Source organism: Gobius niger (assembly GCF_951799975.1).
Source record: "Gobius niger genome assembly, chromosome: 23".
Taxonomy (NCBI): Eukaryota; Metazoa; Chordata; class Actinopteri; order Gobiiformes; family Gobiidae; genus Gobius; species Gobius niger.
This window is the reverse complement of record NC_136874.1, coordinates 3343286-3363958: the sequence shown is the minus strand read 5'-3', so window position 1 is coordinate 3363958 and position 20673 is coordinate 3343286. Positions and strand designations below refer to the sequence as shown.

The window sequence follows — 20673 nt, the reverse complement described above, 5'->3', positions numbered from 1 at the left end:
TATGTGACATGTGGGAGAGGCTGCGTATGTGCTCCGTCTGCCTGGCAGAGCGCACGGACAAAGACCAGACGGGGATATATTAACACGTCTAAAGTGAGGTAAGAACATATCTCAGTATGTAAAAACGGCGGCCTATTCCTTTAAAAACATGCACCAAAAAACTTAAAACCAGTCCGTTCGTGCCCATGACATAACTACTCACATAACCGTATTTAGGGGAAACGTGGAAGACCAGACAGGTACACATCAACTCATCTAAGCTCAGGTAAGAACATATGGAAAAACGGTGTCCTGTTCCTTTAAGACTCCCCAGTTTGGTGCTTATCAATATGTTTTCTTATTGCACTTCCCTCTCTTGCTTCATACACTCCTGCCTGCACGTGCTGCATTGAAGTCGTCTTGAATCCGCTGTCTTGAACGTGCCTCTGCGCTGTCTCCGCCCCGCAGGCCGCTCGCGCATCGCCAGCCAGCCTCCTGCGCCTTTAAAACCCCGTACTGCCTCCTTTCTGCCGCTCGCCACCTCTCCGCTTTCCTCCAAAACTTGCGGCTTTTCTCGACTGTCCCACGACGGGGGGGAGAAGGAAACACCAATATGTAGCGTTTCGAGCCCATTCCTGGATTAAAACGATGCGCTTTACCGCCGCGTCTAATAATAGCGCATCTTCTTTCTCTCCGCGCGCCGCCTCAGTGCATTATGGATGGTCTGCCTTCGAGATAGCGTGGGAATTTGGGAGAAAGGACGTGTCATGAGCGCCTTTTCCCCCAGACAAATCCACGCGTGAGGGCTGATCCGGGTTGTTTTGGTTTTGTTTTGTTTTTCTGGGGAGGGGGACATGCGGGAGTATAAGGTCGTGGTCTTGGGCAGCGGCGGAGTGGGTAAGTCCGCCCTCACGGTCCAGTTCGTCACCGGGACTTTCATCGAGAAATACGACCCGACGATAGAGGACTTTTACCGGAAGGAGATCGAGGTGGACTCGTCGCCGTCCGTGCTGGAGATCCTGGACACGGCGGGCACGGAGCAGTTCGCGTCCATGCGGGACCTGTACATCCGAAACGGGCAGGGCTTCATCCTGGTCTACAGCCTCGTCAACCAGCAAAGTTTCCAAGACATCAAGCCCATGAGGGATCAGATCATACGAGTCAAGAGGTACCGGACAAACTCGGTGTACATTTGTGAATCTAAGACTGACACGTACATCACAGACCCGTGCGTACCGGTGCATTTATACCGCCGGTACGATGAACGATACTTGGTTTTTGACACCGATACCTAGACGATACTTTTCCCGATACATGTACTAAAATATCTGTTATATAGATATAGTTTTATCCCCAAATTTTCCTCAAAAATGTAATCTTTTCCCCCCATTTTATTTTGCCTTTTTTCCCCCAAGAAAAATTCCATATTTTTTCCCTAAATTTACCTAAAAGAAAAAAAAAATGCTTCAAAAGAAAAGATAAAATAAAACATTGGGGGGGAAATAATTTGACAAAATGTATAATTTCCCCCCCAATTTTCCAACATTTTTTCCACTTTTTTTCCACGTGTTTTCACTATTATATATTTCTTTTCGGTACATGCTTTCAGGGGCGTAGCACCAAATTCTGGGCCTTAGCTACAAACTATCTTTTTGGACCCCCCTCATGTTTGTTGTTCTTTAACCACATAACAGTGGTTTGACAGTGCAGGTGATTTATTTTCTATTATAACTTTATTATAAACAGCGACCTAAAAATGTAGATTAGTCCTGGATACTTAGTTTATTGTTTTGTTTTTGTTTGTTGTGTGCTCGATGTTTGACTTGAAATTTCTGGATTGGCTTCAGTTACAGAAATTGAATAACCTTCAATCCCGGTAGTGATATAGATATTTAAACTGGTGGTGGAATATTCTGCATAATGATTATTATCAGACCACATTAAACAGGACGACTGCACCAGGGACAGAGGATATTTGTGCTGGGAATAACAAATGTGTGACTTTAAAGTAGGCGTTAAAAATAAATATTATACTATATGTTGTCTCATGAACAAAAAAGCTCAAGGGCTTCAGCCTCATTTAGTCTCGCTCCATATTTGAAGCCGCTGAACCATTTGGCACATTTTTAAATACATCCATCATTATTGTTTGTGCAAAATTCTGTGTAGCAACCGTTGTATTTCAGCCCGGTTGTGTTCAGTTCTTATAGTATCAATTATGAGGAAACTTAGAAAGTACAATACAGAAGGCTTTTTGCAGCACTTTTTAGGGCCCCCACCCTGCTCTGGGCCCTGGGTACTCAGTACCCTTTACACCCCCGTCCGACGCCCCTGCCTGCTTTCGATACTGGAATTTTTTCAGTTGTACCTAAACCTTTTCTTCGATTCCAGACTGGGATCGTCTTATGGTGCGTTCAAGTGCTCCTCGGGAACTCGGGTCAAAACGAGCTTCCCGACTTCAGCACCTGACGCTGAAATCAGCTGATTTGTTCTTTTATCGTCTCATCTAAGCTTTTTAGTTAAACTCTGCTACTTTTTTAGTTTAGCCTGAGCCGTCGTCATCCTTGGAGGAACAAAATTGCGAGTGAAACGCCCGACATCAACGTTAGCAAAAAGTACATTTACGTGATATATTAACGTTTAGCTTATGAGATGCTAACAACACATTTAAATGATTAGCTGAGCTAAGCGCTAATCAATGATAATGTTGACATTGTTTTTTTAATCAAAATCCCCACTTTCCCACTTAAAAACCGCATGAACACAAACCCACTGGGGACAAAGACGTCATATCTCGGGAAAGCGAGCTCCACATGAACGCACCATAACGGTACCCAGCCTTTTTAAAGCCCTGTTAAAGTATGTTGTAAAAGTATGTTGTAAAAGTATGTTGTAAAAGTATTCATTTGTGAAAAAATAAGCCTGATGGAAAATATCTGACATAGTTTTGACTCATTTCCCATTGGCACCATTTAACATGGTCGGCACGGCGACCAGTGAGTTTGCCTCTATCTATGTCACTTCCTGTCAGTGTCGAATAAGGAAGTAAAGCTATAAACGTCACAAAAAATGTTCGAACTACAGAAATCCGGGGAGCAGAATCTTAAATATAATTGTGTAAAAGTTGTGTTTTAACCGAGCACATTTTCTCTCGTTCGACTTTACCCAAATCTAAAAGCTTCTCCTGTTTCCGCCTGTGTGTTGTTTCTCCCGGTGCGGCGTGACGGTAACAGCACCTGATGTCTCGTGCAGAGTCGACATTTCGAAGCCTGTGAAACACTTTGATTGTGGGCGTTCGTGGGACGCAGGGGGCGGCGTTTGACGGGAAGGATTTGACTTCGTTTCTGAGCTCGTGGCGTTTCACGCTCAGATCGTTCAGTGTGAAAAACTCCAGTTTATGCAGAAATATACTGAAGTTATCGGACGCCTCTGGTTATACGAGCTTTATTAGGGTTAGAGTTAGTTTTATTTATATCCAAATCTCAAAGCGTATTGACAGGAGAGTTTACAGCGTATACACCGGTGTGATACCTCCTTTGAAAGCCAAGACCTTCTCATTTCTCAAACTTTGTGTCAGATCTGTGTGGGTGAAACATTTACATCACATTTGCCCTAATCATAATCCTAACACCTGCCCCCAAGTAACAGGTTAATACTATTATAAAAACTGTCGATGAACAGAGACAAATGTTAAGTAAGAAACAAATCATGTTCGGTCTAGTTTATGTCCAGTTGCAGTTTAGAGAAAATGTTCCCCATTCTGAAGTGATGTGGGAAAGTGTTGGTTAATAAGGTCATGCAACCTAATAAATCCCAATTAACCATCAATTAGCACATTAATCTGCACTTAGCCTTTCATAAGTGAGTGTTTAAATGAAGTGTTGCCTTCAGGGGAAGCACTGATGTATTTGCAGAAGAAAATAGCTCAGCGTTCTAGGGCTGAGTACTGTGGAACGATACCAGTCTGTTGTGTCCTGGTATTGGAAAAGCAAAAGTAACGGAAGCAGATTCATACTGGTGGTCCAGGGACAGCATTAAAGGAAGTGACTTGGTTGTCTCAGCTTAATAAATTATATTTTCCAATTTTTCAAGAAGAAGAACTTTATTTATATAGCGCCTTTTACAGACATAGTCACAAAACGCTTTCAATTTTTTTTCACACTTTATCCTCCCCGCCCCTCCCCGATTTCTTTTCCAATTTTTTATTACAATTTTTTTCCAACTTTTCACATTTTTTTTCTGAATGTTTGCCCAATTTCCCCCGCAATTTTCCCTTTTTAACCCATTTACTTTCCTGAATTGGCCCAATTTTCCCCTAATTTTTGGCAATTTTTTTTCCAACTTTTCCAATTTTTTATTCACATTTTCCCCTAATTTTCCTATTTTTTTCCCTGGTTTTGCCCAATTTTTCCAAACTTTCCCCCCATTTTTCCCCTAAATGCTAAATGCCCCATTTTCACAATGTTTCCCCCTTTTTTCCCTTATTTTTTCTCAATTTTTTTTCAATTTTTCTATGGTAATATTTTATTAAATTTTCCCCCCAATTTTTCCAATTTTTTTATTACTTTTTTTCCTTTTTTCATTCTTGATTTTGCTCGATTTTTCAAAATTTCCCCCCATATTTTCCTTAATGTTTGCCCCATTTCCCCCCTCTTTTTCCCTATTTTTTCCCAAATTATTCTACATTTTCACACATTTCTTCACATTAGAGATAAACCTAGTATCATAAATGTGCATAATTGTTCTGTTTCCTGGTTCTTTGTGACACATATTTCCGTATAAAAGCATCGCTCTGGTACTCAGCCCTCACTCCTCTCCTCCAGTTTTCTCTCTCCCCTGTCGCTAAGTGAACCCAGTGCCCTGCTCCATGTTGTTGACGTCACTTTGGGGGGTTGACCCTGTTACAGCGGCAGCAGCAGAAGAAGAAGAAGAAGAAGGAGAAAGAGAAGAAGAAGAAGTGGTGATGTGGTGAAATGGCTTCCGGGAAAATGAGTCATGCCGTATTCAAGAACTCTCCCCACCTGCTCTCAGCATCCATATTTTATAAAGTCCGTCTGGGGGGGTGTTCAGGTTCAGTGGGAAATCTCAACTGGACTGAGCGACATCATCAAACCGCGACGCGACGTCCTCGGATTCATGGATTCAGTGTCAGGAATGATGACTTCAAAAACATGAAAACCGCGCCCGTTTTCATCACACGTATATGGGAAAAATTAGCTGAAAGTGAAATAAGTGATGACAAAATATCTGTTTAAACCAGTTTTGTATTCCTTAGCTTTCAAATGAGGTGTTACTCTGGTCTATAGGCTGTAAGCACCAGTCAAGAAGCTTTTAGATTTGGGTAAAGTCACTCAGTTAAGGCGGGTGATGAGAGGTTTTAACAGGAACAAAACACGTTGATTAGTTTTTCCTTAGGAGCCTTTATGGGAATTGCATTGGAGCAGAAGTAACAAGTTCTCAACAAAGACATGAGAATTAATCAAAAGTTTAATGTAGCTTTGCTGTGAGTCTTGCCCGGATACCTCCTCATTTGCTTTTCATTAGGGGCTCTTGGTGCCAAGGTTTTTTATTTGTCAAACCATTTCTCTCATCCTTGATTGTGGAGTTCAGGGAGTTCAGCTTCCCGATGGCCTTGTGTATGAAACTGTTCTTCAGCCGACTGGAACTGGCCCGTAGAATCCGCAGTCTCCTCCCTGAAGCCATTACCTTGAAGAGACTGTGTGATGGGTGTGTAGGGCCCCCTTTGTAGAAGAACCTCACAGTGATGGAGCTGGTCAGGATGCTCTCTATAGTCCCTCTGTAGAAGAACCTCACAGTGATGGAGCTGGTCAGGATGCTCTCTATAGTCCCTCTGTAGAAGAACCTCACAGTGATGGAGTTGGTCAGGATGTTCTCTATAGTCCCTCTGTAGAAGAACCTCACAGTGATGGAGCTGGTCAGGATGCTCTCTATAGTCCCTCTGTAGAAGAACCTCACAGTGATGGTCAGGATGCTCTCTATAGTCCCTCTGTAGAAGAACCTCATAGTGATGGAGTTGGTCAGGATGCTCTCTATAGTCCCTCTGTAGAAGAACCACACAGTGATGGTCAGGATGCTCTCTATAGTCCCTCTGTAGAAGAACCACACAGTGATGGTCAGGATGTTCTCTATAGTCCCTCTGTAGAAGAACCACACAGTGATGGAGCTGGTCAGGATGCTCTCTATAGTCCCTCTGTAGAAGAACCTCACAGTGATGGAGTTGGTCAGGATGTTCTCTATAGTCCCTCTGTAGAAGAACCACACAGTGATGGAGCTGGTCAGGATGCTCTCTATAGTCCCTCTGTAGAAGAACCACAGTGATGGAGCTGGTCAGGATGCTCTCTATAGTCCCTCTGTAGAAGAACCACACTGATGGAGTTGGTCAGGATGCTCTCTATAGTCCCTCTGTAGAAGAACCACACAGTGATGGTCAGGATGCTCTCTATAGTCCCTCTGTAGAAGAACCACACAGTGATGGTCAGGATGCTCTCTATCGTCCCTCTGTAGAGGAACCACACTGATGGAGCTGGTCAGGATGCTCTCTATAGTCCCTCTGTAGAAGAACCACAGTGATGGAGCTGGTCAGGATGCTCTCTATAGTCCCTCTGTAGAAGAACCACACAGTGATGGTCAGGATGCTCTCTATAGTCCCTCTGTAGAAGAACCACACAGTGATGGAGCTGGTCAGGATGCTCTCTATGGTTCAACAGCCCATAAATACATACATTAGCATCATGCTACATGCTAACGCTAGCTACGACTGCCGTTTTTTCGCTTCTACTAAACAATCTGTTGTGCAAAAACATCCATGTGGACCCGATTTAGACTTGATTTTATTTATATGTGATAAATAACAACTTTATATTCTTGCAGTGGTTTCTTTCCCCTTGTACCTTGTTGCTGTGAGGCTGTGAGGCTAACCCCTGTGCCACCGTGCCGCTCCTCTGTCTCTCAGGTGCAGACAGTACAGTGTGAGGAGATGGGGAGAGATGACCTACTTTTTGCTGACACTGAGGCGCAGAGCTCCACAACTACAGACAATCTCAAACAATGGGCTTATATTATTGTTCCTCGGAAACACATTTAGCACAGCCGTGGTTCTCAATCTGATACTTTTTACCATTTTACCTGGAGAAATGCTGAGCTATATTGTTCGAATTAGGTGTAAAACAGTTGTAACGCATTGGAACGCATGGTAATTCTGGCGGCCATCTTGTGACTGGCCCTTCTAACGCAGTGCAATGTAATCAGGGAAACTCCATTTATTTCCTTGATACTGTTTTGATCTAGTTTTAGTTATTTCATGACTCTTCAGATCTGGAAAGAAAATAATGTTTTTGCTGTTTTTTCAAGTGTAATTTCAGTTCTATAGGATGCATCGACTTACTAACCCTATCCTGACTCAGAAGTAATAACCCAAACATAAACAATGAGCGTATGTCACAATGAAAATGTGCTTCAAATGTAGTTTTGCATTGGTTGCTATAGGGCAGGGGTAGGCAGCGTCAGGCCCGAGGGCCAAATCCGGCCCTTCAGCATAGAACCTCTGGCCCTCAAGATGATTTTGAGACATTATCAGACAAATCAGAGAGTACTTTTAACATTATTAGAGTTAAATGGGAGGGAAAAAATGTAGAAATACTGTCAAAACACCCAATTAGGTCATATATTATGTACAACACTGGTGGCATTTGAAGGAAGTGCACTGAAAAAAGAATAATCGTTTTAAGGAAGAAGTCTATCTACTTGAATTAAGAGATTAAATCTAAGGTTTGAGTTGATTTGGTCTGGTTTTAGATGAGATAAAACCTCTAGTCTTAGTTATTCTCTTAATTCAGATAATTTTGTGTCATTTCAAGTGAAAAACAATTGTCTGATTTCAAGTGGGTTTTATTCTTGTTCCATTAGCGCTATAGCATTTGTATCTTGGATTAGTCCAAACCGACTCAAATTCAACATAGAAAAACATATTCAAGCAATTTTAAGTCATTTATCTCATTTAAGATGGTCATGTTTCCAGTGTTGTGCTTTACTTTGAGCTGATAATCAGTGGCTTCGGCCCTCGGTCCATTTACAATAAAGAAAATCGGCCTCAGCCAAGTAAACTTGCCTACCCCTGATATAGGGGTTAGCCTTGACAGCCAATCACAAGATGGCCGCCATGTTTGCCACATCAACGAGCCTCATTTCCGATCGAGAGTTTTATCAAATATCTTTGATTTCTTCCCTTTTATGGCATATACAGATGGCAACGTATCATACAAGGGGGCGTGGCCTACCCAAGGGGGAAGAAAACCTCTCATGGGAATCACAGTTTTTCACAATTTTTGCTGCTTTCTGATGAACCATAAACATATTTATCACACACCAATAAAGTCAGGCCAAAATCAGGTCCACGTGGATGTTTTTCACAGCAAATTGTTCAGTAGAAGCAAAAACCGCACTTGTTGCTGACGTTAGCATTTGTAGCATGAAGCTAACGTGCTTCCTTGCTAGCTTTGTCAGTTTTCGAACTCTTTATGGGCTCTTGAACCACTTTGCTCATCTCTGTTTGTCTTTTTTGGCCGAGTTTAGTCCTGATTTGATCTTGATGCAGGCTTGGTGTTGCTTTATACAAAATCTAAAGTGTTTTATCGTGTCTAAAAACTGCTAACCTTGTAGTTTATAGCTCTACAAACGTGTTCTGAAATGCATGTAATTTCTTTTAGCAGCTCACATTTCATTCTTCAAACGTTATCGCTCAGTTGTGGCCTGAAAACAATCCTCCTGTACTGGTTTTGGACGTGTATCTGACTGCACACATCCCCGTTGTTTAGTTTCCTTTAATGACTTCCACAAAGCTCCGCGCTGGTCCTCGTTAGCAGAGGATTCTGATGCTGAGGTTGCAGGAAAGACGCGCCCCACACTGAGAAAAACCACAGAAACTAATGGCACTGAGTGGAGTTTAGCCAAGAAGAAATGAGCTCAGAGCATTAGGCGGCGTCACAAAGGGAGAACAATTACTGAAGGAGGAACTGAGCATCTGAAAGATAAATATAACACTTTATACTCTTACTGCATTTCCACAGAAGCCCTAATGTGAAAAATCCATTTGTCCATTTTGAAAGCCGAATAATGCACACTCCAGACCAGCAGGTGGCGCTGTGGGGATGTACTGCCCAGTTGGTTTGTTTCATGTGGGAAAGTGGGGATTTTGACGTCATCAAATGAAAACAGCTTGCCTCAGATTATCATTTGTGTTGTTGGCGTCTAAGAAGCTAAACAGTAGTTTGTGAGTTTAAAATAATGTCATGTAAATTTGCTTTTTGCCGAGCTACTGCAACCTCAGGTCTTACGTGTAACTGCAGCTTCTATATCAAGCTAACAACTTATTGAGAGACAGTGCAGGATTTTAGAGGCAGTTGTGGTGAACAGGTCTGGCCAACATTTCTTCATTAAAATTGCTGCTTCACTGAAATATAATGATAATTATTACGCACAACAGACGTTAAAGCATTAACCTCTTAACTCCCACCTGAACGGATCCCATTTTCTCCAGTTTTGCTTTAACCTAATCAAAAAGCTTCTTGGGGAAAAAAGCACCAAAACAGCCACAAAAAATGAGAAGAAAACGAGGATGTAAACGCAACAAAAAAGTGACAAAAACTCAACAAAAATGGGACAAAAATTCATTACAAAAATTCATCAACAAAAAAAGACAAAAATTCAAAAAAATGTGACAAAAACTCAACAACAAAAAAAGACAAAAATTCAACAAAAAAAGACAAAAAAAGACAAAACATCAACAAAAATGTGACAAAAATTCAACAAAAAAGTTAAAAAATTCAACAAAAATGGGACAAAAACTCAACAAAAATTCAACAAAAATGTGACAAAAATAAAAAAAAAACATAAAAAGGTGACAACACAGTAACAACACGAGGAAAAGGATCAGTTTTGTGGGTCTTAGCTTTCAAATGAGGTGTTACACAGACTGATATAATGGCCAAAGAGGACAGAATGCATTTGGTTTAGGCGGGTGGTAAGAGGTTAAAGGAACAGACCACAGTTTTTCCATACTTTTCCATATGTTCTTACCTGAGCTTAAACGAGTTGATCCGTACCTGTCTGGTCTTTGTGCCTGTGGAAGAGCCTGGTCGCTTCCAACTTCACCCCCATTTGGAGCCATAGGAATACACTGGGAGAGGCCAAATGCTAACAACATCTTTGGTCGTTGTGCATGACTGAGCGCAAGACCAGACAGGTACGCATCAACTCGTCTAAGCTCAGGCAAGAACATATCTCAATATAGAAAAACGGTGAACTATTCCATTAAACCTGTCACACTTTAAGTGTTTTCTACAGCAAATACTTCAGTTCTTTCACTTAAAGGCCCTATACCTGATTTAGTCTCTTGCTTGTCTGTTTTGTGGTCTTTTAGTATATTGTAAACTCAGACATTTGTGGAGTTAATCCAGTGCATCTAATTATAAAGCATCTGTTTCAATTTCACAAACCTGCAGGCCAGTTTTCTTGCATTCCTGCGAAAGTGACCACACGCCTTTCAACTTGTCCCTGTGAAGATTTGTGATGCTACGAATAAGTCACGAAAGTTTGGGATGAGTCGAGACCACATGACCAAATATCTGTGTGAGAAAAGTGAAGACTGAAATAGCTTTGCGTGATCTCAAAGTATTTACTGGGAAAACGCGCTCACATCATGAAAGCTCTCCCTCTCACAGGCCCGTCTTTGTAGCCGGTTATCTCCTTTTAGCATCTCCGTGTGGCTCTTACAGCGTTAACTCTAAAAGCCCCGGGGTCAGGAAGTGTGTGTGTGTGTGTGTGTGTGTGTGCCTCCGCCAGAGAGCCTCCTGGGAAATGTAGTTTATCCCGCCGCCATTAGACACAGCATCAGAGGAGCCCCGGCCTTTGAACGCGCGGCGCTGAGGGGAGCGAGATTAGCATCAGTTAGCATGAGTTAGCGGCAGGCTACGCCCACATGCTCGGAGATAGCGATCGCTTTGTGTGTGTGCAGACTTCAGAGGAGGCTACGGGGTGAAGTGTAGGATAAAGGAGTTGTTTTGGGAGGGGGGAAAAGTGCAAAGAGAGTCCAATCGAGCGGAGATGAGAAACTTAAACTGTATATTCCCCACTCCCTGTAGTGACTATATCGCGGTCGCGTTGTAGTCGGAACGTCCACAGATGAGAAAGTAGTGCACTCAAAATTTCCCGCAATGCATTCTGAAAAGTAGTGAGCAGTGATGGTCAGTAGACGGGTCGATATAGACCATAATGCACCGGGAGAGTCAGAGGGGAACGGATAGAGACAGGTCTTTGAACTAAACACAACAGATTGGGTGAAAACAGCTGCTTTAAAGTGGATATGACAGTTTTAATTCTTGAATATGACTTATATAGAAGGATAACATCAGTTGAATAATTATCATTTTTATTTCAGTGAAGCAGCAATTTTAATGGAGAAATGTGGGCAGAAAGTTATTTTTATTAGAATTTTTAAGGGAGTTAGGAAAAGAAGCCTCAATGGTAACTATCATAGCTACTTTAGCATAGGGACCTCTGGTGCTAACTAACCGGTGATTAGGAGCTATGTGCCATCCCCTTTTTTTTCTCCTTAAAGAGGGGGTATTATGCTTTTTCCAGTCACATAGCACCAGTCTATATCACAGTACAATGATGACCAAACCTTCTGTTGGTCTGTAAATGCAGTAAATTAGAATAACTGCCTTGTATAAAATGTCTCTCTCAAAATGGCTGTAGTGAATGTCTTGAAATAGGCCTCTGTCTCTTTAAGAACCTCTGAGCCTTTCCGACACGCCCCCTCCACACGCTGTCTGTGGCATCAGTGGGGAGGGGGTTCTGCTGAGGAGCAGTGGTTGGTTACTCGGCTGGTGATGAAAGCTCGGAGGCGTCTCCAGGAGGTGGGGGCGTTCCTAGGAGGACTCAGGCAAACCTATCCCTAAAATGGCCGCCATCAGAGTTTTTACAGATTACTCAAAAATACGTGAATGTGCCAAGGCAACACTTCAGCCATGTTTTTAATGAGGGAATGACATAATAACATGATGTAAAGCTTGAAAAAGTCCATTTTGCATAATACCCCCATTTAAATGTCTTTATTTGGACACTATGTTGTTGCATGTGCAATACAGTAGGGGGCGACATGTGCTTTTGTTTGCCTGCCACTAACCTTAAAGAAGAACAGCAGCTTTTGGTGATGTCACTTCCCCTGGGTAAGGATGGTCGAACAATTGACTCCATGAAAGGTTTAGGATCAGTTGCTTGTGTTAGTGCTTAGAGGCTATAATGTGATGTATAGTTTCAAATTATAACAACGCCATCCAAAGGGTGACTTCCTGTTTCGCTCCAACACACCAAAATAAAAGCACCGTCTTATTCATTAGTTCAGCAGTTCATTAGTTTCTTTCTGCCTAAGCAAAACACTGTTTAATTTTATTCATGTAATGTTGCAAGTAGCTGCTGAACTAATCAATGAGCCGAGCTGTGTGCTTTTATTTTGGCGTGCCGGATCGAAACAGGAAGTCACTTCTTGGACGGCGTTGTTATGATCTAAAGTTATACACAGAGTCAATTCCCCAGTGACCTCACATGGCTGGCAACATTTTAAATAGTTTGCCTTCATCTGCGTCACTTCCTGTCAGTGTCCAATAAGGAAGTGAAACTAGAAACATCACAAACACGGCAAATCTTTAGCAAAATCTTAAAGTGATTGTGTTAAAGGGACCAGGAAGTAGAGCTGTGACGTCACCACTTAACAAATGTATAAAAACTTGATTAAAAACGCATCAAACATGACTAAAACATGAACAAAAACAAAGAAGAAGCTTAGATAAGTTTTGTAGGTCTTAGCTTTCAAATGAGGCGTTGCCCTGGTGTATATGGTGTAAACTCCAGTCGAGAAGCTTTTAGATTTGGATAAAACTAGAGAAAATGTGCTCGGTTAAGCCGCGGGTTAAGAGGTTAACCTCTTACCACCCACCAAAACCAAATGCATTGTGTTTTTGTCACTTTTTTAATGGCACTTTTGTTACTTTTTTTACTTTTTGATGCATTTTTGTCACATTTTTTGCTGGATTTTGGTCACTTTTTTGCTGTTTTTTTGTCACTTTTTTGCTGGATTTTTGTCTTTTTTTTTGCTGGATTTTTGTCTTTTTTTTGCTGGATTTTTGTAATTTTTTGCTGATTTTTTGTCATTTTTTGCTGGATTTTTGCCATTTTTGTCAATTTACATCCGCATTTTCTTCCCGTTTTTTGTCGCTATTTTGAAGAAGCTTTGAGATTTGGAGAATTTGGAGAACAGGAGAAAACATGTTCGGGTGGGGGTTAAGAGGTTAATAAGCCTAGGTCGTGTTTTTTAAATGTTTGCTGTTACCATTTATTCCAGCGTCCTGTTCGCTCTGTCCCTTTGATCGACAGAGGGAGGATTTGCGCCCCCTCCTGGCATTCTGCACAACTACATTTCCCAGCATCAGCGTCATCTCCATCCCCTCCTCATATTTTCCACGTCGAGCGAGTCGTCCGGTGCCTCTCTTCCCGTACACCGTCGCGGGGGCTGTTTTCTGCACAGCGGGCGTCCGTGATAATCGTTGTTTTAGGCCCGAGGAGACGGAGGAGCGGCGGGCGCCATCTTGGTTTTTATGTGGTTGTAAACTTCAGCCGATGCGCGTAGGAGGTTTACGGCTTGTTCTCAGCGGGTTTGCCCCGTCCCACGCCGCGCTGGGAAAGGTCAGATTTATAGAAAGTGGTTCAAGATGGCATTTCCTATTAGTAACATTGTCAGCATGTTTTGTTTATAGGCTCGTGTTTTGATTGTGGTAAAATGGTGGAGTTTGGCCAGTGCGTTTACAAGACAAGTGTCGTCTAAGAAAACAACAGCTTTGAGACGAGGAGCTAAACCAAACAAGGACGAATCGAGGAAAAAGCCCAGAGTAAAACAGGACTAAACATTATCCTTGAAAAAGTCAAGTGATTTCACGTCTTGTACTCGTCCCAGTTTGGAGAGTTCATTTGGGAACAGATTCCAAAGTAATTCACTTCTGTAGAGACTTAAGTAACTCAGTGATGCAGCTCATTACCATCGCTAAATCTATGAGCAGGTTTTCTGCAGGTCACTGAGAGGTTTGTGCTACAGTTTATGACCTATGGATGGATGGGTGGGTGGATGGATGTAGGGCTGTGCAATTAATCGAAATTCGATTACAATTTCGATTATTGCACTAGACGATCACAAAAATAGCATAATCGAGAACAAACGATTAGTGAGGATGCCCTCCCGCTCGTCCATCCAAAGGGCAAAAAGTCCTTGAGATAACGCCACTGTTAAGAGCTCACCTTGTGCTGAAAGGAGAACAGCTGTTTTAGAAGCCTCGACATCCTTTGCTCAGGCACTGGTTTTGTTTAGTGGAAAAGTCTAAACTCTTCTTCAGGAGCAGATCAACGGAGCTCAAACAGACTCTTATTACTTCTTGCTGCTGAGATGATTCTTTCTGTTCCCTTCGCATTTCACGAGCTAAAGGCTCAGGCTTTGGTTTGACATAAAAACATTAGCGCTGTGTGATGATGTCATCAGGCCGCGCCTCTGTTGGACCGGTGTGAGGGCTGGCCAGCAGGGGGCAGGTATCTCTTACAGAATTAGGTTTTATTGTCCAAAGAAAATGTAGCCCATAGTTGTTTTTTAAAATAATAATAAAAATGAATAAATAAAATAAAGACTTTTTTTTAACGAAACAAATAATCGTTTGAATAATCGTGATTTCAATTATTACTAAAATAATCGTGATTAATATTTTTTCTATAATCGAGCAGCCCTGGGTGGATGGATGGACGGATGGATGTAACTACTCTCTCTAACAAATGCTGAATTATGAACATATTTTTCAACTAAATATAGATACAAAGACATGGAGAGGAGCAAAGTGGTTCTGCAGCCCATGAACATGATGCTACATGTTAGCACCGTGCTAATGCTAACACTAGTGAGCGCTATCAACAACAGCCGTTTTTTCCCCCGCTTCTACTGAACAATCTACTGTGAATAAACATCCATATGGACCCGATTTAGACTTGACTTTATTTGTATGTGATAAATAAGTTCATATTTCACCAGAAAAAAGAATATTGGCAATGCCACGCCCCCTTCTATGATGCGCTGTATCTATATTGCGTGTGAGTATTGGATATGACCAGTTCTTCCATGTTTGCGCGAGCATAAACTGATGAAACTGGGGGAAAAGTAGTTAAGTAGTAGATATTGTTTTCACACATGGACTAGAAAAAGCGTCCGTTCGTGCGACCTCTTTCTCGGGGCACGAAACGCCGCTAAATACCGGGTAATGATCTAAAATGGGACGTTCTTCGCGTAAAACAATGTCATCCGTTGACCCACTTTCCGCGCCCCCCACCAGTTGCGAAAGCCGTCCCTCAATACGAAGACGGGAGGTTTTCTGAGGCCAACTTTAGCGGTTCGTTCCATGTGAAAGCACTGCATTAGCCATATTCAATTATTCAATAAGCTCCTTCCATTACGGTGGCCTGCCCCGCTCCGCTCATATCGACTGAAGAAGAGGAGGAGGGAGAGGGACACGCTCATTGTGCCTGATGGGGAAGATGGAGTCGAGTCGTAAGCGTGTAGTGTGAATAAGTGTGGAGTTTGCATGCAATAGAAGCACACGGCATTGTCCTTATGCATAAATAATGATTTTTATATTTTGGGAAGGGCATGTGATAGGAGCAACATGTACGACGTCACTGGGGAAATGACTGGGCAGAGAATCGTATGAGAACTTCCCAAAACCGTTTTCTCATCAGACACATGTGTTCATTCAGAACTCGAACCTACGCTTTTGTTTCTTCACAAATCGTTTACTGGATCTGTTATTTTTCTGGTCTCAAGAAACACAAATAAATCTCCACCACTGCCGGCAACTTCATCTTCTTTTGGAAAAACAACAAAGGGATGCAAGTTGGCCATTTTATACTCACTACTGCCACCTCAGGTCACACGTGTAACTGCAGCTTCTATATTAAGCCCAAAGTAACAGCTTTTTGAGTGACAGTGCAGGATTATAGAGGCGGGTCTGGGCTCATTCTACACATTAGGACATGGCTGGAACATGTAGAGAGGAAAATACATCATTTCAACACTTTTAAAGGGCGGGTATTATGCAAAATCGACTTTTCCAAGCTTTACATCATGTTATTATGTCGTTCCCTCATTAAAAACACGCCTGAAGTGTTGCCTTGGCACATTCACGTATTTTTGAGTAATCTGTAAAAACTCTGATGGCGGCCATTTTAGGGACAGGTTTGCCTGAGTCCTCCTAGGAACGCCCCCACCTCCTGGAGACGCCTCCGAGCTTTCGTCACCAGCCGAGTAACCAACCACTGCTCCTCAGCAGAACCCCCTCCCCACTGATGCCACAGACAGCGTGTGGAGGGGGCGTGTCGGAAAGGCTCAGAGGTTCTTAAAGAGACAGAGGCCTATTTCAAGACATTCACTACAGCCATTTTGAGAGAGCAGTTTTATACAAGGCAGTTATTCTAATTTACTGCATTTACAGACCAACAGAAGGTTTGGTCATCATTGTAGTGTGTTATAGACTGGTGCTATGTGGCTGAAAAAAGCATAATACCCCCTCTTTAAACTCCGTATAGTCCCTTTAAGGCCAACAATATATTAATATCTGGATCAGATGTTGAAAGGAGTCTTGTAGTCAGCTGTATTGGCAAGGTAAGTTTATTTGTAGGGCACAATTCATACACAAGGCAATTCAAAGTGCTTCACAGTTGCATAAAATCAGCAGCGAGCAGATAGATCAATCCATAAAACATCAACATAAAAATTAATGAATTACAGTAAAAGGCAAGAGTGCAGATAAAATACTTTCAGTGCCAAACGCTCGTAAAAAGAACTGTTTTCAGCCTGGATTTGAGCATTGTCAGAGTTGAGGCCTGTCTCTCGTGAAGACTGTTCCAGATTTTCACTGCATGAAACTGAAACGCAGCCTCACCGTGTTTAGTCCTGACTCTGGAACCACCTGGAGGCAGGGAGGGGTCAGGTCACAGATGGACTTCGGTGCAGAGCTGCTTTAAAGTCTATTCTCTGAGTGACAGGAAGCCAGTGCAGAGACCGGAGCACTGGATTAATATGGTCGTTTTTCCTGGTTTTGACATTGCTGTGATGCCCCCTTGTGGCCAGGGGTGACTCCAGCAGGCCCACTATAACATGGAATGGCCTGGCTCCAGAGACTCCCTGTTCTTGCCTAACCATTGTGTTGTTTCTGCTTTAATGATTCACTCTGTGTCTCCCAGGTATCAGCAGGTCCCCGTGGTGCTGGTGGGAAACAAAGTGGACCTGGAGGCGGAGCGGGAGGTGTCGCCGGGCGAGGGCCAGGCGCTGGCGGAGGACTGGGGCTGCCCCTTCATGGAGACCTCGGCCAAGAGCAAAACCATGGTGGACGAACTCTTCACCGAGATCGTGAGACAGATGGACTTCTGCCCGATGCCGGACCGGAGGAGAGTGTGCTGCCCCAAGTGCAGCCTGCAGTAGCAACAGCGGTGCTTTAAATCCACACAATGAGAGACTATTATCGGAAAGGAAGCGTTCCAAACCTGGTGGAATGAGTGGGTTTACATTGAGATCGTCTAAATGTGGACTTGTGCTGCAAAAGTTACAGTTTTAAATGAAAGGGTTTTACACATAATAACACGACCCCAGTCTGTAGATTGCGTTCACAGAGGGGAGAGGAACAATTATAACACGGTGACACTGTGGAGTTTGCCTGTTCTCCCCGTGTCTGCGTAGGTTCCCTCCAGGTACTCCGGTTTCCACTTAAAACATGTACAATTGGTGAGTCCTCCAGCCAGGTGTTTCTGAGCCTGGCTCCACAGCGCTTAAGCTCCTACAGGTCGACCCCGCGGCCTCGAGGATGGGTTAATAAAGTATATCATATCGTATAAAGCGCCCCCTACTGTCACATTTTACAGTTTGGAAGCTTCATGCAGGATTACAGGTGCATCAAATACGAATATGAAAACGTTATTGTCCATCAAGGTGTAAATTTGTCTTTGGTATCACCTTTAAAGCAGCACTAAGTAACGTGTTTACCGTAATAAATCCCTCCCTGTGGGGGTAATACAAGTGTTTATGTGATGATTGGAGGGTCTTTTATCTCCCCCTGGTGTCTCTGGCCAGAAAACCATGTTTGCAACTTGACCGGAGCTGCCAAAAAACACTAATAGAATCACGAAGAAGAAACTAACAGGCTAACGGGCAAAGCTAACTGTGGGTTAGCGTCACTTTAAACAGTATTTACAGCCAAGTTTGAGTGAAAAAAAAATATTTCCATTGTATAATTGGATGCACAGTAACCCTCTCTCCTTTCGCCTTTCCTGTCAGCGTAGTATTTACTCTCCAAGACAATTAATAAGTTAAAAAATCACAACTTGCTACGACACCTGCAGTTGCGCTTATGGCCTCTAGGGGGAAGAGTTACTTAGTGCTGCTTTAAGTCACATAAAAACACATCAACATCCAACATTTTTTCCAATAAATGAATAATAATAATGAGCTGTGATTTGGTAAAAACCCCAACTTGACAGTAGCTTCATTAATAATAACGGCTTACACTTGTTTTGCACTTTACAATCCTGTGTCACAAGTTTCTCGAAGTGCTACATAGCAGTCATTCTTCACTGTTCACTGTTAAAGGGGGGGTATTATGCAAAATCGACTTTTTCAATCTTTCCATCATGTTATTATGTCATTCCCTCATTAAAAACATGCCTGAAGTGTTGCCTTGGCACATTCACGTATTTGTGAGTAATCTGTAAAAACTCTGATGGCGGCCATTTTAGGGATAGGTTTGCCTGAGTCCTCCTAGGAACGCCCCCACCTCCTGGAGACGCCTCCGAGCTTTCGTCACCAGCCGAGTAACCAACCACTGCTCCTCAGCAGAACCCCCTCCCCACTGATGCCACAGACAGCGTGTGGAGGGGGCGTGTCTAAAGGCTCAGAGGTTCTTAAAGAGACAGAGGCCTATTTCAAGACATTCACTACAGCCATTTTGAGAGAGACATTTTATACAAGGCAGTTATTCTAATTTACTGCATTTACAGACCAACAGAAGGTTTGGTCATCATTGTAGTGTGATATAGACTGGTGCTGTGTGATTGAAAAAAGCATAATACCCCCTCTTTAAGCTGCCCCCTAGTGGCTGGAATGAGCATTCTGGTTATTCTTTAAAAAAAACAAATCCACACAGGAATGGGCTTGAGACTTACATTTTTATTAAATACTCTGGAATTGATGCTCCACAAGGCAGGGGCCGGATTAAATCATCTCCTTATGTTTGACCCTCCTGGGTTAGCGGCTGGGAAGAATCATTCGTGATGCTTCTGTCCAGAGTGCTCCTCATAGACAACCCAAAGATCTCTGCGGCTTCCCAATGATCTTTCAGCTCATGTTCACCATCCTCTGGAGTTTGTTCTCTGCATCGGTGTCTGCCTTAGAGAAACCCGACCTCTGTCATGTGAACGCAACCTATTATTCTCCATGTTTAAAGTTATTTGCACATAGAGCCGGGAGTGTAGCACAAAGTCCTGGTCTTTCGGTACAAGCCCTTTAAGTCGGCCTTTACCACACGTTTTCACTTGAAGCACTAAACGGGCTTTCTGTGGGCCACATCTCAACGTAAACCCACTCGCTGACAATGAACCACCTCTCTACCTGACTTCTTGACAAAAATGCTTTCTGGGAAATGTAGGAAAAAAACCTCAGCAAAGCGAAGCCGAAATCCAGGTTCAAACTCTCTACTGTACATCATAGCATTTCCATGGACTTTCTTTTGTATTTTGTTTTTCTACAGCTATCATTCATCACTGTCTTCCCTCGATGCAATTCCTCCAGTTCCCAGAATGCCAAGCGGTGCCAAAAACCATCCATAAAACACAGACAAAAGGTAGAGCTTGTTATGCTAATTCAATTCATCTTTTTTATTTGAGCATCTGAGCTCCACAAAGTTCTTCATAGGAACAGAGTTCAGCACAGTAATTCAGCAAAAGAGAGATACATGCATAGGTGAATAGCCAAATAGATAAATAGCCAAATAGATAAATAAATAACGTGGATATGATGCTCAAAAGGAGTAGGCAGAAGCTTCAGCTTGTTAGAGCCTACCCCCTTTCGTACTTAAGAAATAGATACATTCATTTACTATGCACAAAGAAGATATGACATAAAGTCATTTTATCATATTCCAGTGACTTTACCATCATCAATATTTATGTTACAACATTCTGCTGGTTCAAAGACAGGGAAAGAAAACTCAATAATTACAAATACCCATCACTGCCAAAAACAACGAGTCACCAATCTTAAGTTGAACATTTGTTCCTTGTTGTTTTTTGTTTTTAGTTAAGTACTTTTAGTGGACACAATATTATTGATTATATTAATTACGACCACATTATATGATTGATTAATAAATGTAATTTATTTGATATTTTATGCTATTATATCATTATTGGTTAATTTATTATCCTATTATTTTATTATTATTGTTGCTATTAATTCATAATCAGTCACTTCATTGTCACCATCTACAGCAGACTATGTGACAGTGAGCCCTATTCTGTGAGGTGCATTAAAAAGCAGAGTGT

General features: G+C 42.4%; 1 protein-coding gene across 1 annotated transcript; it reads left to right on the top strand.

Moving 5' to 3' along the window:
• The first annotated feature begins 618 nt into the window (after nt 1-618).
• Nucleotides 619-17674, top strand: LOC306982221 (ras-related protein Rap-2a-like). The gene is made up of 2 exons (XM_079582085.1): nt 619-1147; nt 17326-17674. The coding sequence occupies exons 1-2, from the start codon at nt 834-836 to the stop codon at nt 17561-17563; spliced, it is 552 nt and encodes a 183-aa protein (XP_079438211.1). The 5' UTR covers nt 619-833; the 3' UTR covers nt 17564-17674.
• The last annotated feature ends 2999 nt before the right edge of the window (nt 17675-20673 follow it).

What these genes read in the sequence shown, in the direction of transcription:
- LOC306982221 (XM_079582085.1), top strand. Translation starts at nt 834, where the DNA reads ATGCGGGAGTATAAGGTCGTGGTCTTGGGCAGCGGCGGAGTGGGTAAG. An exon ending in CAGATCATACGAGTCAAGAG is followed by an intron (nt 1,148 to 17,325) that starts GTACCGGACAAA and finishes TGTGTCTCCCAG; the next exon opens with GTATCAGCAGGTCCCCGTGG.